This window comes from Nyctereutes procyonoides, unplaced genomic scaffold (assembly GCF_905146905.1).
Source record: "Nyctereutes procyonoides isolate TBG_1078 unplaced genomic scaffold, NYPRO_anot_genome, whole genome shotgun sequence".
Classification (NCBI taxonomy): Eukaryota; Metazoa; Chordata; class Mammalia; order Carnivora; family Canidae; genus Nyctereutes; species Nyctereutes procyonoides.
This window is the reverse complement of record NW_026575043.1, coordinates 15,031,301-15,059,158: the sequence shown is the minus strand read 5'-3', so window position 1 is coordinate 15,059,158 and position 27,858 is coordinate 15,031,301. Positions and strand designations below refer to the sequence as shown.

Genomic DNA, 27,858 nt, shown 5'->3' with positions numbered 1-27,858 from the left:
CCCCAGGAGTGGAAGTGGTGGCAGGAAGTTCTTTTGTGAGAGGAGAGCAGGTGGCTTCTTCCCTGAGATCAGAGTCTCCCACATCCAACACTAAGCAGCTAGACAGAGAGCACTAAGACATTTCCACGGACCCACAAATCCATTAGAGAAGGCATCATCCCAAAATGTGTCTCTGGGTGGACTTCCAACAGTCATTTCTTCTGTAGTGAGTTACATGGTGTGAACATCACAGAAATCATATTTATCTTTTTGTTTCTAGCTGGTGGGGTCCTGAATTTTCCTGGAGTTGAGCAGTCTCTGGGCTTCTCTGAGTCCTCAGAATCTATCTCTGGCCATGATTCCACACTACATGGCTCGAGATTAAGGAGCTGTGGACTCAGTAATAGGTCATATTAGCCTAAACAAAGTTCACAACATGAATTTCATATTCTAACTGGGAAATAGTGTTGTTTCTTATCCCTCTTTTCTTCATAGAAAGGCAATTTTTCTAGTGGAATGCCTCCTAGTTGGCAGTTAGGAAGCTAAGTCCATCCCTGATTCATTTTAGTCCTTTCTTTATCCTGTGTTAGATAGTACCAAGAAATAGAGATATTTTAGGCCAAACATTTAATGTTTGTCTTGTGCAAGATCCAAACGTTTTCTGCTGTCATGGCAAAAAACCCATTCTTTTAATCAACATCACTATGGATACCATATGTAATTATATTCCTTATTATTCCAATAGTCAGAAAATAGAGTAAGTAGAAACATTATACTCACGAAGATTTACACCTATGTATCTACAATCACAAAAGCTATTGCTGCTAGACTTTGAACTGAAAATTTGAAGAACATTTGCCTAGTTTCCGTGGGTTGGCTTGGAAAAGGGTGAGAAGGCAGATGGTTGGGGAGATATGAGGTGTTAGAAGAATGAGATTTGAACATGAATGAGTAAAAGTTTCAGTGCAGACATAGCAGGAAGGAGATGGAGCTGAGGTTCTGGCTGGAGAAATCCTTGTGGGAAAAAAGGCAGTGAAAGAAGGAGAAGAAATAATCCAACATGGACTCTGTTTGAGTTGAGGGAGATGAAATTAGGGCAAGAAAGGCAAAAAGGAGATATATTTCTGCTTCCATAGAACCATGCTTTAGAAATACACATGGAGTCATCTCCTATAAGAGTCTTTTGTTGTGAAATGATCAGGGACAACATGCAAGACAGAAAAAAAATTAAATTTCTTCATGGATAAAACCAAAGAGGTAGACTAGATGACCTCTAAGCAGCTTTCAACAATAAAAATCTCCCTTTAAAAAAGTGTGGCCTAGAGAAAATAGTATTAAAGGAAGGTTTTAATGTCATTCTGTCTAAGCCATAGACACAAAGTCACTTGGTTAGACTAGAATTTTCAGCTTATGAACTCTCCTTAGGAGGGAAAGGATTTATGGTCTCAGGCCCTGACAAAGGATAGCCTGACTCCTGGCACATGTCCCTCAGGAATGTTAGAAGAGGGGTCATGGGTCAGAGATAAGCTGATTGCCTCTCCAGCCACACCTACATATAAGACGCCATGCCATGGTGGCCTGGAGGTGCTTATCTCCCTTATGTGCCTGATATATATTGTGTGTTTTTCTTCCTGAGGAAGAAAGTCTTGATATCAGCATTCTTGTACCTTATCCAGGAAGAGAGAAAGAAAGAAAGAAAGAAAGAAAGAAAGAAAGAGAAGAGGGAGGAAGGGAGAAAAGAAGGAAAGAAGGAAGAAAAATTCAGTGCTCAAGAGGCAGACAAACAAGGAAGAGTATACTGGAACCCTTTGATAGCCCTTTTTCCCCCAGTCAGGATAGAAAGACTGTATCTGGGGCATCCCTAGGAGCTCAGACATGGTGTGCCAAGCTTACAATGATCTGCCAGAGACTGCTTCCCCTTGCCCAATTCTACTATTGTTTGAAATCTATGTTCCATCTAACTCTGCCCAAAGAGTAGAAATTGAATCTTTTTTGGTGGGTATGTGGTCCCAGTAAGTGACCCTGTGCTTGTTCAGCCCTCTGTCCCATGACACATAAAAGTTAGCACAGGGAAGGGAGTGAGATGGTGAAAAGTCATGCATGGTGGCTCTCTGGAAACTCTTAAGAGCTTTGTGTGTCATAGCATCTTCTTGAAGACCATCAGGACCTTCCCGAGAGCCTGATAGCATTTGTCTCACTGATACATGGGCCCAGATCCATGCTTCTACGCATTCCTGAAGTATGACACCCAGTATCCGAGTTCACATTTGCTTATTGATGTCATCGCTTATTACTGCCTTTCTCACTCCTCTCTGACATGACACATGAGGAGGTAGAAAGTGTGTAGACATTCAGCGAGTGTGGCCATCACTGCCACAGACTAGCAGCATCAGAATCTTTGCGTGTACACATTAGAAGGGTGGAATCCCACACTATACCTTAGATCTATAAGGTAGATAAGAATCTATATTTTAACAAGAGCCTCATTTTAACAAGATTTGGAAGCACATACAAGTTTGGGAAGTGCTACTCCGAGATTGTGGCTCTTGACAATCACTGCAGATTAAAATAACGGGACAGCTTTTAAAAATATCAATGCCAAGTCCCCATCTCCACATATAAGGATTGAATTGGTCTGGGATGGACATGAGAATTAGTATTTTTAAAACTCCCTCAGTGATTTTATAATGTGGAGTAAAGGTCAAGGACTACTGCTAGAGAGATACTTACAAATTAGATGGGCCTTGAATGATATTTCTTGACCACTTGGTACTTGGATGGTAATTCCTAACCAGACCACACTGTGTCTCAGGATTTCAGAAGCAGAGATTCCAATTAATTCTAGCCTCAATTAATCTGACCTCTTAATTTTTCAATAACTGCTCCCTCTCTGTCAATTTTTACTCTGCTATGTGATTGTTGCTCTTCATCGCCTGTCCTAACACACATCTCTTTTTCAACAGCTCTCCAAACAATATACCATAGCATCACCATCTATGCTCCTTAACCTCTCTGCCCGATACTTTAATCTCCAACCATTATAGTCACTCCTTGACCACTGTCTCCAGAAGCCTTGTGCACAAAGTCCCATTTAATGCTTAGAGAGGAGAGCTCTTAGATACCCTCTGTCTGCATTGATTGATCCATTGGATAAGCTAATGGATACTCGAGAGTGAATGATGAATAAGACACATTCCCAACCCTTACAGAACTCAGTGTCTTGTGTAAAAACCTATGTCCATGCAGACCATAGGAGGCTTGCTGAAAGAGGTGAGTTGATATGATTAAGTGGGTGTGAGACAGGCAAAGACTGGGGGCGGGGGATGTGAAAGACTGAAGCCATGGAAGACAGGGACGACATCAATGGGTAAAGAAAACAAGCAGCTGGTGGTGCTGCTGGGGCACACATTTAGAAAAAAGAGAGAAAAGCCACAGCAGGGTCTGGCTCACAGAGACCCTGTGTGTCATTCCAAGAGTTTGGACGTTCATCTGTAAACTGGGGAAGATTTAAAGTGTTTTAAGCAGAATAAGACATGGGAAAACGTGCTCACATAGATAGCTCTGTTTAGTTTTAGGTAATTACAGTATTCACTGCAACTGGAATGTTAAGTGGTCTAATTTCTCTTTTAATTCTTACTAGACCTTTTATAATTATGGTCCATTTAGAACTTAACCCGTTTATGATCCTATTCTGATGCCATATAGGACTTCTGGCCCAATCTGTTCTTTAAGGAGTTAAAAATCTAGAGAGAGGAGAAGGACGCATGGCCACCTACATGTATCTCTGCCACTCACATTAACATAAGCATTTGCATATATGACAGTCCACATGCTGATGCTAACTTATTTGCTCATTGGGACCTATTGTAGTGAAAAATTGGATATAGTTCTTAACCAATGAAGCTTACTTAAAAGATCTTTGTGTTAAAAATAATACTAAACTTGGTTGAAAAAGTTTTTAATTCAACGGATGTCTAAAAGTCACTGTAGAGTAACAACTTAGAAATTAATCATTATTGAATTCAACACAATTGTTTTAAAAAGTTATTGTTCTGTAAGCTCTGAGTAATCACGTTTCTCTCTGCAAATTTCAAATGGATTACTTTCTTCTTTCTTTCTTTTTTTTTTTTAAATATAGACTCGGGGAAGGCATCAAAAATCCTTACCAAGAGCTTCAAGGAGCCAAACTAGTTAGAATTAGATGTCAACACATCTAAAATGTCAACACATTTTTCCCCCCTTTGGATAATTTCCTGTGATTTGGAATCCTGATTTGGGGAGTAAATTTTAGTATTTCAATTTTTTTTAAGTGTTTGCTTTCAAGGATATTGCCTTTGAGATTTCCCCAACCCGTTACATTCTCCAAGGGTAGAAAACATGTGAAAAAGCCAAATTGCATGCTTATTTCCCCAGGGTCTCATTCTCCTCTCAGAAATATGTCACGTTTGTTTTTTGTTTTTTTGGGTTTTTTTGTTTTTGCGTACATGGGCTTATGTTTTCACACCAGTTCATAGATTGGGCGGAAGATGCCACTTGTGCCATTTCTATTTTGATAGAACAGAATGGCATGTGGGCGTGTGATGTGGGGGACTGTGTGTGACTCTTGCTTCCTTATATACAAAATCGGGGTATACTTCCTGCACTTCCCTTTGGGTAGGGAAAAAAAACATGATTATTTTGCAACCTGACTTTTTAATACCTACCATTTCAACAAAATAATATTCTGGGGGTGGGGGTTGTGGCGGAAGCAATGAAGAGAATAAAATCTTCCATTTTAAAATCAGCTGAGTTAAGAAGCAACATGATTCCAGCTACTTATAATTAGAAAGCTTAGCTTGCTGACATATTCACTTTGCCCAAGACCCTGTTTAAATGACAATTCTCATCTCAAGTATAGGATGTGAATTTATCTGGTGAATGTTTTACTACGGGCTAGAAGCAACCTAATGGGAGAAGGATAGGAGACCATCTGGGAAGGCATAGCTGAGGTTGGAAGAATGAAGAGGTTCATCTGGATCCCTATCCTTCGAAAAAGGAAACTTTGACACTAGCAGCTGGTATCCCTCAGTCCCTCACTTAAGGGAAGAAGACCCTGAGTTCATTTTTTTCATGCTGGGGATGATGACACCTTGCTCTCCGGGTCCTGAGCTCTCTAAACAAGATTATTTTTAGCCTTGAAATTAAATGAGGTATTGGTTGGGGGAGGTGGGGACATAATTTGATGGGGTCCTTTGAGAAAATTCAAACTTTCCCCAGGCCTTCACTTTGCTACTTTGGTAGGACCTGTCTGACTGAGTCCTTTGGACAAAGGCATCAAGCATCACTGCCTTCTGCTTTTGGATAGGTTTCTCCTGTTTCCAGGAGGAGTGGAGAAAGTGTAAGGAAGGAATGTGTCTGGAGGTAAAAGAGAAATAAACTGACCCCATTTCCAGTGGTTGAGTTTCTCTCCAAGTAGATAGATGCCAGCACTAAAGATGTAGCTGAGAGAGAAGAAGGCTGTTAGACCCACCGGGCTGAGTTTGGCAAACACAGGATACACCCACGTACCCGTGTCAGAGTAGATCCATAGGACCCTGCAGAAAATGACAAGTCACAATAATTAGGATGGCGGGGGCAGGTTGGTGGTGGAGCCATTTTATCCTCAAGATCAATGGGGTTCTGGAGCCCAAAGTAGATAAAAAGAAGCCATGGGGATCATTTGTCAACAGCTGAGGTGCTTCACAAACCTACAAAAGTGATTCTTTTCTGGATAAATAGACTTGATTCAAAGAGACCTCCTATTTCATAAGCAGGGCTTTGTGATTTTACCTAATCTTATTAAAATTCAATGTTGGTGAAAGACTATGGGAGAACATCAAACAGATCATCAGCCAGAGTATGTGAGGACATGAGTTCTTCCTTTCCCTGAGAGGTATGACCTGCTGAGACATTGAGCCTGCTAAGAGGGCATCATTTGCTGGCTCTTAGCCAGACAAGTGGGGTTTGCTTTTCTGTACCTAAGAGTCAGGTGCAGCTTTTCATTAGCCCTCTGAGTCTGTGGGGTAGGAGAGACAGAGATGGAGCATTATTGCTCAATATGCCTTTTAGAGGTAGGCGGGGTTTGGCTGTCAGCCCTGATTTCAGTTCATGAATAGAGCTGTGGATAGAGTGTTCAGGAGGAAAGGATGGATTTACAGGAGGCTCAGATCCTGCTCATGTGAGGATAGAATATAAGTCAGTTCTGGAAGCCAAGAGAAGGAAAAGAAATGCTAGGAGAGGAGCCACGATGTCTAAGCAGAGCCTGCAAATGCAGTATGCTGGAAACCAACTGCATTGGAAGATGCCAAAATCTGAAATAACTTTTAAAATTAAATACGGGTAAGATGATATATCAACTACAGTTTAAAATTGGTTAAGAGGACAGAATCTGGAAGCAGCCTTCTATGATCCAAATCCTAGTTCTACCACCTATTAGCTGTCTTACCTTCAGCAATTTATTCAGCTTCTCTGTCCCTTATCATCATATGAAAAGTGGGGGTGCAAACAGCATACATATTATAAAGCTGTCATCAGGATTAAGGGAGTTGTTAACACATGTAAAATGCCTGGTCCACTGTGCCTGGTCCATTGTGATCATTTAATAAGAGTTCTAAAGCTTCTCTCTTCTTAGGCACGGCACAGGGGGCTCCTAGCAACCTTCCTTTGAAGCTCCCTATCTCTTATAACAATTAAGATATGCCAGGTCATACTTCAGAAACAACATTCAAATTTGGATACCTCTGGTTATCAAAAGAGTTCAGATGGAAGAATAAAATTCTGAGCTTAATTAAACTTTCAGAAACCCAAGTGTACTCTTGGTTGTTTTAAATACTTCAGATTTGTCAAATGCTTATGGAAGAGACAAGGACTAATATGAAGCTCAGGACTAGGGTGAGGTAAGGGGGGCACCTATGGTATGAAATTTAAGTGGCCATCTCTGTACATCAGAAAGCACAATCAATCAGTTGAAAAGGAAACCTAAGGAATGGGAAAAAAATGTTTTCAGTCATATGCCTGATAGAGGATTAATATCCATAATATACAAAGAACATCCCCAACTCAACAACAGCAATAAAAAACTAAACAACCCAATTAAAAATGGGCAAAATATTTAATAGACCTATTTCCAAAGAAGATATACTAATGGCTAACATGTGAAGATACACAACATCACTAACCATTAGGCAAATTCAAATCAAAACTATGAGAGATAGGGCAGCCCAGGTGGCTCAGCAGTTTAATGTCACCTTCAGCCCAGGGTGTGATCCTGGAGACCCGGGATGGAGTCCCATGTCAGGCTTCCTGCATGGAGCCTGCTTCTTCCTCTGCCTATGTCTCTGCCTCTCTCTCTCTGTGTCTCTCATGAGTAAATAAATTAAAAAAAAACTATGAGAGATAACTTCAAACCCATTAGGATGGCTACTATCTAGAAAATATTATGTGTTGGAGAGGTTGTGGGGGAATTGGAACCCTTATGCACTGTTGGAAGGTATGTAAAACAGCTTAATTGCTATAGAAAACAGTGTGGCAGTTACTCAAAAAAATTAATTTTTTTAATTTAATTCACAGAATTACCATATTATCTAGTAATTCTACTTCCCTATATATATATATATTCTCAAAAGAATTGAAAGCAAGAACTCTAAGAGAGTGTTGATAGGCGCATTATTCTCTATAGCTAATACATGGAAGCACCCAAGTGTCCATCTAAGGATGAAGAGGAACATAAAATGTGGTATAGATATGCAATGGAATATTATTAGACTTTAAAAAAGAAGGAAATTCTGACCCACACCACAACATGAATGAACCTTGAGGATATTCTTTTAAATGAAATTAGCCCGTCACAAAAGAACAAATACTGTGTGATTCCACCCATCTGAAGTACCTAGAGTCACCAAATTCAGAGACAGAAAGTAGCATGGTGGCTGTCAGGGCTTATGGGAAAGAGGGAATGGGAATTTACTATTTAGTGTGTACAGATATTTGGGGCACCTGGGTGGCTCAGTCAGTAAAGCATCTGCCTCTTGATTTCGGCTCAGGTCATGATCTCAGAGTAGTGAGATCCAGCCGTGCATGGGCTCCATGCTAGGTGTGGAGTCTGCCTGAGATTCTTACTCTCTCTCTCTCTCTTCCTCTGTTCGTCCCCCAACCACACTCTAAATAAATAAATAAATAAATAAATAAATAAATAAATAAATAAATAAATAAATAACTTTAAACAGACTTTGCCTCACCTTGTTCATTTTACACTGTGCTTATCTATGGTGATAACTTCCTTCTTGGAGCAGACCCTCTATCTAAATTCTTTCGGGCAGTTGGGGGAAGGTCAAAGTTTTTTCCTGAGCCTTCTGTTCCTTAAAAATAATCAGCCTACATAAAGACTTCTAACTCTGGGAAATGAACTAGGGGTGGTGGAAGGGGAGGAGGGCGGGGGGTGGGGGTGAATGGGTGACGGGCACGGAGGGGGACACTTGACGGGATGAGCACTGGGTGTTATTCTGTATGTTGGTAAATTGAACACCAATAAAAATTAATTTATAAAAAAAAATAATCAGCCTAAAATAGTTCTCATGCCAAAGAAACACATTTTGGGTGGGAATTTTCCTGCCCCACATTATCATTACTAAACCAACATTGGGATCCTGTGACATGTGCATCACATGGGCATGTACGTGAGAAGGGTATCCACAGCACTTCTTTCCTGTATGGCTGCTTCTCATGACAAGCCAGGAAAGGTATATGGGACAGAAAGTAAATCCCCAGGGAGCTGGGGCGAGGAATTTGGGGTCAACAAGGAGACCTGAATGCACTCCAAACAGATTGTTTTAATTAGTTCACTTTGTTTACTTTGTATACTAGAAATTAGGGCTTCCTGGTTTCCATGCACATTTATATAAGATAGTCTGCAAATAAGGACATTCCCCTAGAGGCCTGGAAAGTTTCTCTTTATTTACTTCATTTTTGTTTCCTTCAGCATAAGGTTCCGCAAAGGAAAGTTCCTGAGGTAAGTTAACGAAGTCTGTAGCTTCACAGAGAAAGTGCAAAGAAAGTTATAGGTGTGTTAACTGTCAGCGGAAAAGTAATGAAAACACAAATATGCTATCAGGCAAGAGTGCAATTGTTTCGTGCAGGGCAGTCAGTGAGAGGCCTGGGTGAGGAGATGCTTATACTCAGGTGGGCTCACTTCTTTATGGCTTGCTGAAATTTTGTTGAGAGGAGGAGGGCAGAGGGAGAGAGGAGGAGGAGGAGGAGGAGGGAAAGGAGGGAGGGAGGGAGGAAGGAAGGTAGGAAAGAAGGAAGGAAGGAAGGAAGGAAGGAAGGAAGGAAGGAAGGAAGGAAGGAAGGAAAGAAGGAGGCCAAAATGGAATTTGTCACTGTCTTCTTAGTCAATATCAGCTCTTCCCAGACCCACGTAAGATCCCATGAAACCACATCTAAATGTCCACTGTATTCCATTCCAGGCCCCTTCATCTGGAAGAGTTTCTATAATTGTCTACTTGCTGGGCTTTCTTGCACCCTTCAATCCACTTTCCATACCACAGGCTACCAGTACTCCAGTAATCTGCTCATGGCACTCGTCTGCCTCCAGGGAATCCACACCAACCCCCTTAGGAGAATACCCAAACTCCTTTACCCAGCCTACCTGGTCTTCCCTGCCCACCTGTCAGCCTTCAGGTCTACAGCCTATCCATACTGGATCCTTTTCTGTTTCTTAAACGAACCAAGCTCTGCAGCTCTGGGTCTTCACTCATGTTGTTGTCTCTGCTTGGAACACCTCTGACCTTTTCACTCCCTGAGACACGCTTCTCCTTGCTCTGTGCCTAGCTGAACCATACTTACAATTCAAGTCTCAACTTAAAAGTCCATTTCTCTAGAAAAGATTTCCCAAAGATCCTGTAACACTCACTCGGTTAGGTTCTTGTGCCACTTACTTCCTTTACCATGAACTTTCCTTTGTTGCTTATTTGACTGTCTTCCTCAGTAGCCTGGAATGGGACAGGGATCGTATCTATTATGCACATCTGTTTCCCAAGTGCTGGGAAGATGGCAAGTTCTTTAGGTATTTTTTCTTTTTTCAAAGATTTTATTTATTTATTTATTCATGAGAGACACAGAAAGAGAGGCAGAGACACAGGCAGAGGGAGGAGAAGCAGGCTCCATGCAGGGAGCCCGATGCGGAACTGGATCCCAGGATCTGGGGATCACGTCCTGAGCCAAAGGTGGATGCTCAGCCACTGAGCCACCCAGGCGTCCCAAGTTCTTTAGATCTTTAAATGAATGGCTCTTTGTGGTGGTTCTACTAGCACCCATAGTTCCATTTAGCTGCTGTTCCCTGTGGCTGCTGCAGAAAGCTCTCAGTTGCCTGATCCACCAAGAACACTGCAGCCTCTGAAATTCAGATGGATCCATGGTCTTCCAAATTCTAGTTAATCTATTGCTCACTTCATTATTACTTTGAAGAGACCAATACTTCTGTTCCTCAGTTCTGAGAGCAATATTATGTGTCCTAGAGCCATCTGCCATGTGAATCTATGTGAGTTAGGCTGGGCAGGTATAGACTGGCAGCTAGAAATTAATCTTTTATAATTTTCTCATCCTAAATCCTGCAGCATCCAGCAGTAATCATAAAATCCATATTTTCTTGTCTCGTCAGTACAATAGCAGTGGAAGTCTATGGGTTAGGGACGAGTCGATAACGAGGGGTTTTATGGGCTTTCTGCATGTAATTCTTAAAGTGCTAACACTCACGCTCTCTTTCCCTTGCCCAGCAGAAAAACAGAATTAAAGGACCCATATTTTCAGGCTGACTTCCTACAGAAGCATGTCAGATGGTCACAGTTGCATCTTCTGGCCATCAGATGGCCAGAAGACAGGGACAACCTGGATTCACATTTTGTAAAGAAATGCAACAAGTTAGCAGATTTCCTACAAGGAAAATGTCCCTGACAACAGCTGGGACCTGGCGATTCCTTACGGTAGGGACGGGGGAGCCTATTGTTGCCTTTGCAAGGCACTCCCATGTCACCCCTCTGCTCACCTGCCCTCTCAGGCTTTGTACTCTTCTCTGCAAATAGCTCCCAGTCACACATGTGAGCAATGGCACGTTGAAGACACCTGCCAGCCTTAAGCTACAAAAAGGACTCCTGTACCTTCTCGGTTTGCTACCATCTGATCATTCTTTGCTACCTGGCTGCTCCCCTTGCCCCCTCAGCCCCTTGGGCGAGGGCATTACCTCCTCATTCACTTTCCACCTCTCCCTCTCTCCTTGTCTCCCTGGCTCCACCCTTCTCCCCACCCTATCTCTCTCCCCTCCTCCCCCTTCCGTCTCTTCCTCCTCCCCTCTCTCTCTTCCTCTTTCTCTCTTCCCCCCTCTCCTCCCCCCTTCTCCCTTTCTGTCTCTCCCAGCTTCCCCTGCCTCTATCTCTTCAGTAATCTCATCCCACCAGGAGGGTTCCCTCTCTGGATCTCCACTGTCCCACCTCTCTTGGGAGGGCCGGGTCTGAATGTCCAAACAGTTCCTCTAGGCTAGTGGTTCCCAACCTTGGCTGAAGATTAGAATTGCCTTGGGGACTTTAAAAGGACTTTAGGACTTATCCTAAACCAATTAAACCAGAATAGGACCCAGATATGGGATTTTAAATGCAATCTTTTACTTATGCCCTGAAAGTATGCTTCTGCTTCTATTAGTGCACCCACCATCTTCCCAGTCCAACAGCCAAAAATTCATAGAATCTTCCTTGATATTTCCTTCTCCTTTGCTCATGGCATGCCAATGACTCCACAAAACCTGTTCTGTTCCCTCCACAATGTGTCTCAGAGCTGCCCTCTGTACTGACACCCACAGTATCATTCTGTAGGTTGGTCTTGCTGCTAATTTCTCCAACAGGCATTCTGGTTGAGAGAGAGCTGAGGTTTGCTCAGAAATCATGAGGACAGCAAATGGCCATGTCCTCTCTGGCTCCCCCATTTTCACCTGCTTCCTGTCTGCATCCTGGCTGGCCCTGGATTCCAAGTGCTGATAATAAGGGTGTGTGTGTGTGTGTGTGTGTGTGTGTGTGTGTGTGATCTTCACATTTATTTCACATATTAATTTACCTGGGGGTTAAGATGTACTGTGGAAAATGGGGCTGGGATTCTGATCTCAAGAGTCAAGGTTGTGCAACTATGATGCATCCAGACAGCCCCAGACCAAGGTTGTATTTATCCCCAGGAAAGAGTAACAGGGGCTCTGGACAGGAACTCACCATAATGCACCAGTGGAAGTAGGGGCTGATCTGGGAACTCAGCTTCGTGTATCTCTCTGGCAATTTTTAATGTATCCTAGAGGTAAGATATCTATATGTATAGTACACAGGTGAGTGTGTATGTCAATGGCTGTATAAATTTAGTGGATTGCTACACCTGAGGGCCCAGGCAGCTTCGATGTCGGAGCTCACCTGAGTGAGCATAGTATAGAAGAAAGGAACGATGGCTCTTGCCTCATGGGAACTGTGCTTCAGGAGCAACTTTACAAATATCTCCCTTACTGCTGGGTTATAGCTGCATGTCTCCATGATGCTTGTCCTCGGTATGCAATACCTTACACACTAGCAGAGACACCTATGGCACCTGCAGACTTCTGGTCTACTGAGAGCAAGAGCTAGGACTGTTTCAGTGGCTGGTAGCAGTGCTCTACTGACACAGGGCATTAGCAGCCACTAGCAGGGTGGGTCAGCAATGGGGGTGCCAAGATGACCTGAAAGCAGAGCCTGGCGGAGGCACTGGGCACAGGAGGCTAGGTATTTAGGTCTTGTGACCTCTCGGTCTGCATAGGTGTCAACGTGGCAGGTGTGAGCACTCACATGCTTAGAGAAGAGCGCTCTTAGAGAAGAGGGTTCTGGCCACACGTAACCAGGGAAAGGGTGCTCTGAGTATCCAGACACCGGCTGACACCAGAGCTATGACATAACTGTGGACATGGGGATTAAACTCCCTGGTAAGAATATTCCAACTAATTTTTATTTGTGTGTTATTTTATTCTATTTTGCTTCCCACATTTTGCTGTTCTGATGCGTTTTAAACACCACTGTCAAGGCAGCCTTTTTACAGCAGAATTCTCTAGCCACCTTACTAATAGCTCCCACTTCCCCTCCATGCTGTAGAAACAAATAGTGACAACCAAACCTCACATTGTCTACACCGTGTCTAGCCTCTAGCCTGCTGTCCTGAGCCTCTGGGGGTGGGCAGTGGTAGGACCACTTCCCCTTAGCCTCTGTCACCAGCAGGTCAGGCTCTAGGGAGGTGCCGACCATTGCTCTACCATGATCTGTGCTCCTTCGGCCTTGGGACCATGTTGTTGTTCACTCTCTCTCCCTTTTGCCCCTGCAATCCACCAGTCCTCCAGGCTCAGGATCCAACATGCACCTTTCCTGAGGCCTTCCCACACCACCCAGCCAGACATAACCACTTCCTCCTCTGTGTTCCCGCAGCTTCTTGTATTGGCTAAATGTCATCCCTTCCCGTCTTGTGTTTTTATAGCATGTGGCTCATCCCCCCCCCCCTTATTAAGTACAAAGCCCCCTCATAGGCAGGGGCTTGGCCTTATATAATTTGGCTTTTCCCAGCAGGAACAGTCCTGCGTTAGGGGAAATATTTGTTCCATGAAAGAGTGAATCAGAGCCAGCTGTAGGAATATTTCTGTTTTCCTGATTCTCACCATGACCTCAGAGAGAGCTAGGTGAGGTATTTAGGGGTGAGAGAGAAGGGAGCAAGGAGCAAGCTACTGCATTTATAGGTGAGTAATGCTTTCCAAAGGAAATGAAAGATTTACAGTTATTACTACTTTGCGAAGCTTTATTTTCCAACTTATGGGCCAGCCCTCCAATTTTGCAATCTGAAAAATCACAAAAATCAAGTGCCACATTCGAGGCAGTCCCCACGGTCTTGGCTATTTTTGGGTCGATGTAACGTGGTTTCGGCAGGGCAGTGCTTCTCCAGCTCAGAATTATTGCCTTTTTCTCTGACTCATGTTTGTTTCTCACGCTCACTCTGGCCTTGGCCCATATTCTTTACCTCATTCCTGCGAGGCTGTTTCCCTATTTGACCATCCAAACTGGCATGCCTAACAGCTGGCCCATGGCCACTTCCCTAAAACATCTCCATGGATATGCATGGTTGGTGGAACTTCATTGCTGGCCATCTGTGGCTGTGAGGGCTCATGGGCCCCAGAGCCTTGCGTAGGGTTGAGGCAGCAGGCAGCAGAGTGTGAGATCCCCCAGCCAGGAATGATGGGCAGAAGCAGGGGAGCTTCGGTGTGTAGGGCAGCACATCAATCTAGTTGCGTCCTTCTAGTAAAAATGGAGCCCAATGGGCCAAATGTTGATTTAGTGCTTCATCAATGACAAGAAAGTCCAAATCCCAAACCACTTTGGCTCCCTGCTGGGGCCCACCCAGTCACGTGCTTGCTGGTGACTGGTCTCTGTCCTCTCTCTACCTTGCTCCATTGTATCACTTTAACATCCAATCCAAGCACAGAACTGGGAACCATGACATCACAGAAGTTTGACCATAGAAATGAGGTTAAGCATTTTTGCATGCTTCTCCCTGCACCCCACCTCCACTCTACCTCCCCCACACACACGTTTCACAGATGTGTTTTGCACAAATGGGGAGCTGAACAAATACCCGGCCGTGTGGATATCATGGAAAGTGAATTGTACTCGGAGATAGGAGCCCTGAGTGTAAGTCCCGCTCTGATCTTCCCTAGCCATATGACCTTGGGTGTGTCGTTTATTCTGCTGAGGCTTCGGGCCTCCAGCACTGGATGACCTCCAAGTCACCTCCACCACCACTCACCCTCTCTCATTCCAATTACAGATTGACTGAGACTGTCAACCATTGGCTAATGTCAATTCTCCCGAGTTAGCACAAATGCCACAATAGGCCTCCAGGTCTTGTTCTGCAATTACTGCACTTCATCCAGAGTCATCTTTCCAATCATCTTTCTTATATAAGCCACATCATTTCACTCCTCCTCCTAAAACTTTCCCACAGAGAAGCCCTCAGTTTCAAAGTCCAGACTCACTGATGTGAATTGATGATCTGGCTTTTCCTTGTCCTCCAGTTCAGCCCTCCCCTCAGCAACTCCAGCCCTATGCAGATGTTGTTCCTTCTGTCTGGTGGTCTTTTTCACATATCTTTTGACTGATTCCTTCTCATTCTTTGGGTCTCAACTTAGACATCAATTTCCTTTAGGAGCTAGCTCCCAACATCCTTCCTGGGCACTCATAGTACCCTGTGTTTCCCCCTCCCTCTCTCGTCCCTTAGTTTGGGCACTCTCTTCTCTCTCAGACAGTCCCTAGAGGCAGCGTGGTGCCTTGCACATCACTATAAATCAGTCGCTTTGCACAGTGCCTGGAGCTGATGAATAACTGAATGGACACAGGATGCACTCATACCAGACCCCCATCTCATTACGCCTCCTTTCTCCAACCCCCGTTTCCCTCATTGTCAGATCGCATGCCCAGGCACCAACAAGCTAAGCCCTCTTGATGGCTTCTTTTCATCTTTATGGCCACCATGATTTCTCCCCAAAATACCAGTGGCTTTTGGTGGTCTTTTACCCTCTTGGTCTCTGAAGATAAAAGAGCACAAGTCAGATGTGGCAATCAGAAGACCAACTGCCAAATAGTTAGGCAGAAAAAGTTAACAGACCAAAAAATGCTACCTAATATACTAACTCCAAAAGTTACATTCAGAGAGGAAGACCAAATCAGATGCAAGTCCACACAAAAAAACAAAAGCATGGAAATTCATATGCATAGTCAGCATGACGCTACCCTGCATCTGTTCCATGCATAACAACAACAACAAGATATCTTGATGTATACACACTCTTACCAACCCCAGGTTCCAGATATTCTATCTTTAGGGATTTATTGCTTTGGGTTAAGCCAAATATGGCAAATATATGGCATGTATTCTACCACTCTCCATTCTTACACTATTGGCAGATAATTGCCGATGGATGACAAAACTCTTTTTTGGTAGGGTCTCAGAATCCTTCTCAACACTGTGCTCCAGGCATCAACTGCCAGAAGGTTCCTAACTATCGCCTACTCTCTAAAAGTATCCTTTGTTAAAATGCAAAGGCCCAAGACTGGAGAACAGCATGGATCACTGGAGTCTTGGGGTAGATTTAGGAAGCAAGTACTTTCTTTACTCAAGAAAGGAGAAGCAAGAAAGATTTGGGCACTCGGGAAAGGAGAGGCACAGAAGGGTGGGACGTGCATACATTGCAGGAGGAGAAAACACAAGGGAAGAACCATCAACTGAGTTCTGGGCACAAAGCTTATAGGCTTTGAAACAGAAGATGGTGAAAGCCAATGAAACAAGCATGGCGAGAGCCCCAGTACTTTGGATTGTGTTCTGTTTCTGGCTCCCATTTCTAGCAGAGTCCTATCCTAAATTAAACTTCCCCCACATAGGGAGGGGTTGGGGGATTACCCAGATTGTCAGATGTGAACAGTTTATGTAAGTCTAGACTGGAGAAGGAATATCATGATTAGCTTCCATCTGTAGGTATAATGCTTGGCATGCCCTTATCAGTAGAGCAAGGGCATGGTAGTGGATGAGAAGGCGCCAGAATTGAGAGGGGGTTTCCAATCATCAGGTGGAAGGCCACACCTTTTCCCTTGATTACAGACCACTGAGCAGCACTCTGAGTATTGGTGGCTGAATAATGAAATCTAGGCCAGCTACTTGAATTACCTCTCATGCCTCTAACTAGGCTGTTCTGCAAGCCCCCAGGCAATTGCCCAAATGCCCTATAGGAGCTCTTGTGCCAAATGTTGATGCAAATGAGCCCATAACAATACAAGCAGACAGGATGGGCCAGACCTAGCCTGATCAACCTGACAAATGCCTTTTTAGATGGAATATATTTGGGTGCTTCAGATTATTCATCCACCCAAACATTTTACTTTTTTTCTTTTTTAATTTTTTTCCCATTTTATTTTTTAAAACTTAAATTCAAGTAATTAACATATAATGTATTATTAGTTTCAGAGGTAGAGGTCAGTGATTTAGCAGTCTTATATAATACCCGTGCTCATTACCCAAGCTCATGTGCCTACCTCAATGTCCATCACCCATCCTCCCCACTCCCCCCAGCAACTCTCAGTTTGTTTCCTTTGATTAAGAGTCTCTTATGGGTGGTCTCCCTCTCTGATTTCATCTTGTTTTATTTTTCCCTCCCTTCCCCTATGATCCTCTGTTTTATTTCTTAAATTCCACATCTTCATGAGATCATATGATAATTGTCTTTCTGATTGACATATTTTGTTTAGCATAATACCCTCTAAATCCAACCACGTCATTGCAAATGGCGAGATTTCATTCTTTTTGGTGGCTGAGTAATATTCCATTATGTATACATATATATATGTAAATACATATACATATATGTATATGTGTGTGTATATATATATATATTTATATATCACATCTTTATTCATCTGTTGATGGACATCTGGGCTCTTTCCACAGTTTGGGTCTTGTGGACATTGCTGCTATAAACATCCAAACATTTTAATTGCAAATGAAACCAATGATCAGTATTCTCTTGGGGAAAGTAATAAGCGTAGCTTTGCAATGATGACTTCTTCATGAAGGGGAGAGAGGAGCACGTGACTTCCTGCCTGAGCATGGACGCCTGTGTACTCTAGTACATGTGATATTTCCATGAGCATCAACATCAAACAATAAGAATCTTTCCTACCTAAAAATTTAGTAATGGTTAAATCTCTGCTAATGCAAGATAAAGGCATTCCTATAAGACAGTATGCTTCTTCAGGGGCATCCCTCATAGTCCTGAAGGAAGAGCCTAGGTAGATTATCTGTCTGCAATTCTCACCTGGTGATGTACATAATGCTGGCGCCAGCCAACACAGTGAGGCCTTTCTTCTTCCGGGGATAGCAATGTGGCCTGAGCATGACTTCCACCAGTGAGAAGGGCAATATGGATGTGTGCTGGAGGAGAGAAAATGATAAATGATAAATCATAATGTTAGGCTGCCCCAGCTGTCTTCTATGTCCCTAATTTTCTCTTTCCTCTCTAATCTACTTTCTTATGCAGCTACCAGATGAAACTTCCTTTAACTTAGCTTAGACTATGCTCTCTAGATGTCCAAGGGCCTACAGTGGCTCCCTATTGCCTACTGTGTTGGCCCAAACTCCTTTGGCCACCAAGGCCCTTTGCAATGGGCTACCCCTCACCACTCCCCACGCCCTCCGCTCTCCTCTTCCAATACACATGCATGCACACTTATACACCCACACGTACACACTTACACACACTCATCCACTAGAACTAGGCTGTTTCCTTCATTCTCCTTTGTACTCAGCGTACTTGTTCCCACTCTCACACTTTTGTTCATGCCCAACGCTCTTTGTGGAATGTCTTCCCTCCCTGTATTCTAATCATTCGCGTTCTTCACAGCCAACACAATCTTCCACAATGCTGTCCCTGCATTTTCCTCGTGCTAATTTCTTTACTCAGTACGACTGCATTTCTATCCTCTGCCATGTAGTCTAGCACTTATGATGTGTATTCGTAAGATCTGGAGGTGGGGTGAGCAGAGAACACTGCTGACTGGGAGCATCTAATAGTGTTGGGATTTTATATTTTTTACACTTATAGCTACCATTCCTCTTTCATCCCAGTCCCTAATTTCCTCTGCTCTTGGCAGCCTCTTGCATCTTTAGCCTCCACCTGTGAACTCCATCCAGTTTCCATTTCTGAGTCCCAAGGCAGCCATGTCAGCACCTCAGTTACAATAGTCGCTGGGAGTTCAGAATGTCCCAGAGTCCATGACACTGTGCACCCATGCCCGGCTATGTTGCTGGGGCCCTGGGTGCTGGCTCTGGGTGGCCTCTGCTGTCAGTCCTATTCGCATTGTGCTCAGAGGCATCCCCAGGAGACCACAGCTTCTACTTACTCTACCTAAACTAGCTAGGGTGAAGTCAGGAGATCAAGACCCTCAGAGAAATGTGACAAGTTTTTATGAGACAGGGGTGCAATGAGAAGGAACAAATTTTAATAATAGGACTCTGCTGGGCAGAGAAGGCCTCCTGGGGCCCCAACAAGGCTGCAGGTGGGTAGCACAAAGCAATTGCCCTTGTTACAGGTCCCAGGTACCCACATTTTAGTAGCAAAGCTTAGTGAACAGCATTACAGACAAACCACAGTTTTCACAGACTTTTCCAAGATTGGTCCTGAACATACTGACAGGATGCATGTACAAGTGGCAAGGTGTGTAGGCCAACGGTTACACCCTGTACCTTTCTTTGGTCTGAAATTAGGCTACAGTTTCTGTGGCTCTCCCACTAATAAAGGAGCATAGTGCTTAAGGGCACACGCTTTCAAATCTGACCTTGTACTAGTTACTGAATCTGTTTGAACTTCAGCTTCCTCCATTATAAAATGGAGAATCGTCCTCATGTCATGGAGAGTAGGGCCTTGAGGGTTGAGATTAGAATATGTAAAGGGCTTAGTCCTTGGCCCCTGAGAACTTCAAGTGAACATTAGCCATGATTGTCACCATTATCACTGATTGTCCTCCTTCATCTCCTTGGTGGCCCAGTGTAGATAGAGAGGGGTGAAGCGAAGTCCTAGGATGTCCATAGCACCACCAGGGGCTAGGACGCAGGCAGGCAGGCAGCTGGAGCACGGTAGCAGAGCAGTCCCTGTGGCCACCCTGTAGCTCCCTCCCCAGCCCACAGCTGCCCCTTCAGAGGCCTGGCCACACGCTGCAGCTGACATCAATGTGCTCTTCATCCAGAGGCCACTTCAGGTGGTGAGAGGTGGGGCTGTTTGGCCAGCACAGCCAGCTGCCTCTTTGCCTGCCTTCATTCTGATGCTACCAGGAAGATCCCACTTCTGTTAGGAAGCATTAACAGTCCCATTACACTGGCCATTGATCTAACAGATTTTATTAACCTCGCCCATAGTCAGCAGCTTCAGATCTCTACATTAATGATCATTGGAAAGAGAGTTCCTGTGGAATAATGTAGGGTGTTCACATTAGGAGCAAATAAGTTCATAGTGATTAATGCTTTTACAACAAATAACTCAGGAATGCATGACTGGTCACCTCTTCTAGAAGCCTGCCCTTTACAAGTGACATTCAATTGGATTTCCAAACGACTTCTCCCTGATGGGTTCTGGGAAGTTTACTTCAGTGATGTCATTAGTGACGGGCCATATACTGTGGCTTAGTACTAGCTAAAAGGTCTTCAAAAGAACTGCATTTTTTTCATCTGGGCTGGGGGTAGGAGGAAGACCACAGTCTGAGAGCTTTCTAAACACTGGGCTAGCGTGATGAGCCAAGCGTGACAAAATGAACCTCCCGGTATTTCAAATGTACTGGTATTTTACCTCATGTTCATATCAACTGTATAACCTTTGTCAGGCAGCACATATTAAAAAAAAATGGGGGGGAAGAAAAAGATCAGTAAGAGAAATATCAAATATGCTTTCTGCTTCCAAAAAATCTAATAATTAGGCTGGGATTGACACAAATTAGAATGCTGCCAAAAATTACTGAAAACAGTGACTCATTCTGTATTTCAATTAACAGTTTCTCAGTTTCCCTTATAAACAGTGAAGCTGACAAAAATTAATTATCTCAGAGGGGGTAAAATATTTCCTTCCAGAGTAAACAAAACATCATGGGCTGAAACAATAGTATGTGTGAATGGAAACGATGGAATCAAATTATCTTTCCTTGTCAATTAGCCATCATTTTGGTAGAAATTTCTTTAAGTGTCTCATTCCAGATTCATTGGTTAAAAGGACAGGGTTGCTCTTTTCCCATCCTTTTCTACTAAATTATGCTTCTTCCTCCTGTCCTTGGTATAAATGCCTACTTCCCATCTGGATATCTTGGAGATGGAACTCTAAGTATGAAGTAGTGATTTAAATATTAGTATAGTAATGTGCTTTAGATACCCTGGATGTAAAATAGCCTTGTGCATAAGTACTGGAATTTACCAGCCCGCAGAGCATTCCTACAAGGTTACATGAGTCACGATGTGAAACATAATGAGCGCTTATTTTTACTCACCTCATGCCTGTAGGTACGTAGCTGTTATAAACAGCTTCCCTGGTTGGAGGCTAAATGTATCACGGGATGCATTTGCCTGACTCTTGTGAAAGAGACCAGCCTTAATCCCTGAGATAACCCGTGGAGCCAACAGTTTTCCATCACCAGTCAGGCAGGCTCCCCAGACTAAATCCGTAAGCCAGGATGGTCACACTCTTATCTCTAAGATCCCCGGAGGGACCAAGAGCATTTAATCTTCTCCAATGAATGAAATTCAGGGAGGCTCCATATTTTAAAAATCAGATAATCACATTTAAAAATATGATCTCTGCCTCTTTCCTTGATTTCATTTCCTTGTCAGACTACCCCTTGTGTTGATTTGAGAAGACGAGATAAAAAAGCCAGCTTCGACCTCCTCAGACTGGTCAAGGACTTTCTCCTTCAGCTGCTGTTTCTCAAAATGAGCTTAGCACAATAATCACCCACTTGGTGTTCGTCTCTAACTTTGTCTCCACCTCTCTGTTCAGGCCATGCTTACAAGAATCAGTTCCTTACATTGACGCTTTCCAAACTGAGGTCCTTTTCCCCAAGTCTCTAAGACAATGTCTTTGGTTTGTTTGTGGGGCTAATGGATAGATATTGCAAAATAAAGTTTTATTACAACAGCAAGATCTCATTTCTGGGGACTTTAAGGGTATTTTTTACTTACTATACCTGGAATATAATCCTATTTATGTATTAAAAAATGAAAAGCCTTTACAAAATCTCTTCAGGGGCAAACACATGGCCAAAACATCAATTAAAACTTAAATGTAAATACAACAGACATAAAAAAGGAGGCAAAACAATCCTTAATAGAATGCTCTTATACTCAGGCTTGTCATTACACTGCTGGATCATGTTCCATAAGCTCGAAAACCACATGTGGTAAAAACACACAGTAATAATTGTTTTGTAAATCCCAAGTTTTGTAAATCCCAATAAGACCATCTCTGATTTTGATAACTACCATTCCTTTGCCAGCTAAAAACTTGTATTTCATTCCTCACCACTGTAGTTTCTACCTCTAAAACTGACAGATTGGGACAATAGTGAAGGTCTTCCTGGGAATATTTTGTGTCCAAAAGCAGAGAAAATCTGTATTCTCTATGACCCCTTTGTTGCTACAGTTATAATTTTGCTTTAAGCCCATTTGATACATGGAAATCCAGAAATGTAGACATAGGCTATATTTTTTATATGCCTGGGGACCACTCTTTTCTTTTCTATAAATTTTTCCACCTACACTACCTGCAGGAGTCTTTTCAGCCTCAAATACAAAGAGTATAGAAGACACTATGATTAGATTTGTAAGAATTCCCTTTTCCACTTTCTAGAAACTCAAGTGCACAGGTTAGGCACCACTATAATTAAAGAGCCAATGTTCAAATGCCTGGGGCAGGGGGTTGGGAAGATAAGCCACCCACAGAAAGAGCCACAGGCTTCCCTTTGATCTTTACAGTCTATCTAAGCAGGCTGGCACAGCCCAGCTTTGTACAAATTCAGAAAACAGAAGTTAAAAACCAATAATCTTATTTACCATAGAGGAGTAGTAGTTTGCAATTTACTCTGAAAGATACCAAAAATAAGATGAGTTCATGGATGGGAGGATGCACAGATTGGAGATAAAACAAATTCAGTTAACTCTGGATTGTAGGATCTAAATTGCAGATAATCCAGGGGATCACTGTAAAATTCTTTCAACTGCACTTGGTTTGAAAATTTTCATAACAAAAGGTTGGGAGAAATGTGAATAGTCTTTATAAACTGACCTGGAAAGAGGAGTAAATGCTCCACTGGGCTGAGGAAGAAGAGTAGGGTGTTACTTATGAACTGGTCTGTGAATTGAACAGGTGGTTAAATGATAACTTAGTGGATCTTTTAAAGAGTGTTTCTAAGTGATTTCTTACTTACTACACTGTTGTGCTTTGAGTTAATATGCAGTGTGGTCAACATCTCAAAGCAGTATTCTTCTAACAGGAAGCTGGGTGGCTTTGACAGCATACAGTCTAGTGAAGAAGTGAGTGTTCATATTTGATCCAGTTAAGGGTAAGACAAAAGAAAAGACCTGGAATCTTAGGACCCTACAATCCAGGAATATATTTGCCTTTTTCTGTCTTCCTCTCTCTCCATACCTCTCCAAAGCACCCAAATCCCTTCCTCTTGTTTAATTCTCTCTGGCCATAATAATACCCTAAACACCTGCTGTAATCAATGCCTCATTCCTTCATGTCTTATATCCAAACTTGATTCACTCCTCCCTTCCAATTCTTCCCACAGCTGCCCAGCCTTTGATCTCCCCTGGCATCACCTCCCTAGCTTTCTCCTACGTTGGTACATACTCAACACTACAATTAAAACCTTCGTAAAACAAGTGTATGTTGCTACTCCTGTTCAAGGATCTTCTGTGGCTACCTGTTGCCTCGGTCCACTGTCTACACACCTTCCCTAGTCTCATCTCTCCTTCTGATTTTCCACTGTGTCTTAACAGGCTCCCCCTCTTTTGACTCAAATCAGTCTCCTCCTTATCCTGGTCTTTCATTCTGTCCCCTTCGCTAGAATTCCTTCTGTTTTCCACTTACTGAGCTCTTTAATTCTTCTCTCCCAACCAGCCCTGCACACCTCTGAGATGCCTCACAACCAAAAAGTACACATTAATGTGAGAAAATGTAAAAGAAAGTCAAGGACCCATAAAAAACAATGAAATGCAAATAAGCCAACCAGAGGGCTGCTGTTATTGAGATCCAAACTTTGCAATAGGTTTCCGGACAGCCAAAGTAACAAGTATGATGGAATGAACACAGTCCCTTTTTTTTGTTTGTCTGTGTTTCGGGGAAATCAAGCTTTTCCACTAGTATTTTCCACTGATAGGCGGTGGCCCCACAACAACAGTTCAGAGATCTAGGTTCCATAAACTGATAAAAATCTGAAGGCAAAATAATAAAATGCAATCTCTAGAAGGAAATCCTTCCAGCAAGGAGGTAATTGTATAATTATGTAGGCTTCTGATGATCAGAATAGTAGATGGACTCCAGAAATACCATTTCCCCCCTGTTGGGTTTTTTTGTTTGTTTTCTTTCCCATTATGAGTCAGACAACAGCCAGTATTTTATTCTCGGTTTAGAGCCTGGAGTGGAGGTATTATACACTGTTGATGACACAGAGATCTAAATGCTTGGAGGAATTCAGACAATTGGGCAGCCCCTCCCTGCAAATAAGAAGCTTCACCAAGGAAACCATGCCGTTTCTGCGAAGGGAGTGCCCAGCCCTTCCTGCAACCTCTGGGGCCCGTCACATCCATACCACACTGACGTCACATCCTGCCTTTGCACGAGATGCTCACGCTCCTGACCTTCCCACAGCTCTTTGGGGCTGCACTTGATGTTTCAGTGCTTAGTTATGTTCAGTTTTACTTTTTATTTTTATTTATTTATTTTTTTAAAGGAATAGGGAGCTTTATTTTTTTTAATTTATTTATGATAGTCACACACACAGACACAGAGAGAGAGAGAGAGAGAGAGGCAGAGACATAGGCAGAGGGAGAAGCAGGCTCCATGCACCGGGAGCCTGATGTGGGATTCGATCCCGGGTCTCCAGGATCGTGCCCTGGGCCAAAGGCATGCGCCAAACCGCTGCGCCACCCAGGGATCCCTGGTTTTACTTTTTATGTTGTCAATTTAATTTTTATGTGGTCACCTTTTTCTCCTTGTCTCATCAGATTATAAACTCTTTGAGGGTAAAGCTCTCATCTATTTTTTTAGAACTCCTCCTCTGCTTGATAAATGCTTTTGGACAGATTTTCGTATTTGAGCTTATGTATTACACAGTAGAGTTAAGTCCTTAATGCAGCCCACAGAGCCCCTGATGATGTGGTCACCTTGCCCATCTTATTTCTATGCCCTGCTGCTCCTACCTAGAGCCTTTACCCCATCTTCACCCCCTAATTACTCCTCCTCCACCCATGGTTCCCTCCCTCATCACTGATACATCACACACTTGTCCCTCCCCTCCATCAGCCTCCTCCAACTTCTCCACACCTTACAGGGCTCAGCGTAGATATCCTTACCTCCAGGGACCATTTGCAGCCATCCTGAAACCTCAGGATGATGCCCTTCCCTGGCACAGCTGGACCTCTCCTTGCACATCTGCATCACAGCATCACATGCTTGCATTCACCAGATACTGACTGAACAGGATAGAACCAACTGGAGGCTTAGAGCTATCCACATTTCATCTCCAGTTGCCCAACACAGCACTCGATCTACTCTTCTCACTTACTATTTCTGGCCTCAGTGAACAAGTCAGTGAAACAATGGAGTCGGGCAGCAGAGGAAGAGGCAGTCTACCATCTCGCCTTAGAAGACAGTCTGGCATTTTGGAAGAAGCCAGTGGCTGAAGGTTGCATTCAACTGACCCTGTCAACCATGTACCATGTTGTGTCCGTGGTCGCAGGACCACATCAATCCCTCTTTAGGCTGATCACCTTTATCCTTTGCCCTGGCTATCAAGGGCACCCCAAATGCTGAAAGTGGGTGCTGTGGGTCACAGGGAAACCTGTGAGTAAATGTGGCTCTGGGAAACAAGCTCAGGCTGTCAACTGCAGACTCAATGAAGGGGAGTCACCACCAGCCAGGAGCCAGCAGCCCTGCAGGAAGTCAGAACATAGGGAATCAGCAGAGGCTTTTCTTTGTTCATCTTGGGATCTGCTGGCCATGGTCCTCCATTTGGAGATCAGGCCAGGTGGAAATCCCCCAGGTTCTGTTCAGACCTTCTTTGTATCTCCTCCTCTGTATCAGTGTGTAATTCGCCCTTCCTCCCTGCTTCTGTGGCTGGCTCCAGATAGCACACATGGAGACTTGTTTTTAAGACATAGACAGATGGGCAGCTCTCTAGAAAGCTGCTCCAAGTTGGAGGAAGGAGACTGTTCTTTTCAAGAAAGAGAAAGTTTTAGAAGCATGAGAATCTGCTCTTGCTTTAAGAGCCTCGGTGTCTCAGGGCACCATCGCTTCCCCTCAGATATCATATCATGATGGCAATAAAGGATGCAATGTGTAGGCAGCTGGTTTCCCTGGGAGATAACAGTGATTCAGGAAAGCACCCTGTGAGCACAAACTCCAGGGCAAAGTTCCAAACTCCCCACATGACTGATCCCATGATGGACGAGCTTCCACAATTTCTCCTTCCTGCATCTGGCTCTCCCTTGCTGACCTATCAGGGTATTCCTAAAGGGACTTGCCAGATGTTCTGCAAGAGTGGCAGTTGCTCGCTGGTGACTTTCCCAAACACAAGTAGTTGGTTGGTTTATTGGTAGTCTATAGGTGGACAAGGATGGACACATGAGCTCACTGCAACTGGGATCTTACCCTCAGAGGAGGAGGCAGTTGGGAATGGGGCATGGGGGTAGAAGAAAAGGGAGAGGCTTGCTTGGGAAATGCCCTCACTCAATATCCATCAAATAGCCCATGAGAAGCAGTGATGTTTCTGCAATCCAGTCAGTTGGAAAGTAGAAGAAGTATATTGAATTCAAAGAAATATTAATGAATTTCAACATATATTTAGTATAACCCTGCAGTGTCACACTGGGGCTGGGTGAGGTCTAAAGAACAATATCGTGGAGACTCTCTTGGAAGTGTTGAACAAAGTGAGGTGCACTGGCGGAGCCCCCAGAGTTTATAGTGGAAGTCTTTGTTCCCTCTCTCTTTTGGGAGGCTCACTGGGTGTAAATCTTTCTGACCTAGAAGACTACAAGGTTTCTCTTCAGCATCTCTTATGGCATCCCAAACTGTCTTATCTTACCGTGTGTCCCTCTTTCTGTTTTCTTGCAGACAAAAATTCCTTTTGATCCCCTTTTATTAGAAACAGATCATTACAAAGCATAGACTAATTTTTCAATGACTTTTTTTTCTTGCTGAGAATTTTTTTTTAAAAAACAAAACAAACAAAACCAAGGATTATCAAACTGAAGATGTTCAACAGAATGGTTGATATCAGTTTCGTACTCAGAAGAGAAATCTAACTGGAGACAGATTTGGGAGTCATTAGAGTATAGCTACAACTTTTCTGAGTAGCAGGAGATAAGATAACCCAAAAAGAGTAGGAGAAAAATAACAAATCTAGGAGTAAACACTATTAAATAACAGTAGTTAAGCCAGAGTTTCTCAATGGTTTCACGAGTGCAAGAATAGATAATTTTTCTTTGTAGAGGGCTGCCTGTGCATTGAAGGTGGTTAGCAACTTCTACTAAGCTGCTACTCCTTGGCTTCTGCTCCCTTGATGCCAGGAGCACCCATCCACGTCCTTTGTGACAATCAAAACCGTCCTGGGTATTGCCAAGTAACCCCTGGTGAGTAAAATCAATTCCAGTTAAGAATGCCTGATTTAAGTAATTAGCAAAGGAAGAGTATCTTGCAGAGAAAGTTGACAAGGAGCAGTTAGAAAGTCTGGAGGTGGGGACGCCTGGGTGGCTCAGTTGGTTAGGCCTCTCCTTTCAGCTCAGATCCTGATCCCAGGGTCCTGGGATGGAGCCCCATGTCAGGCTCCCTGCTTAGTGGGGAACTTGCTTCTCCCTCTCCCTCTGCCCCCACTTGTGCTTGCTCTCTCTCCGTAGTGCGCTCTCTCAAATAAACAAAGTCTGGAAAAGAAAAGAAACTCTGGAAGTAAGGTAAAGAAGGAAAGGGAATTTTTTGATAAGTATGGTTGAATGTGTCAAGTGTTGAGAAGGTATTAAGGCATGAGC

The 27,858-nt window shown here is 43.5% G+C and overlaps 1 protein-coding gene across 1 annotated transcript in view; it reads right to left on the bottom strand.

The window, feature by feature from the left end:
- Nucleotides 1-27,858, bottom strand: part of ADTRP (androgen dependent TFPI regulating protein) — a 61,181-nt gene that overhangs the window by 2,397 nt on the left and 30,926 nt on the right. The window contains exons 4-5 of the mRNA XM_055322889.1: nucleotides 17,894-18,009; nucleotides 5,401-5,552 (exon numbers count right to left, since the gene is read on the bottom strand). Of these exons, the coding sequence (XP_055178864.1) occupies nucleotides 5,401-5,552; nucleotides 17,894-18,009 (268 nt within the window). The remainder of the gene's footprint in view (nucleotides 1-5,400; nucleotides 5,553-17,893; nucleotides 18,010-27,858) is intronic.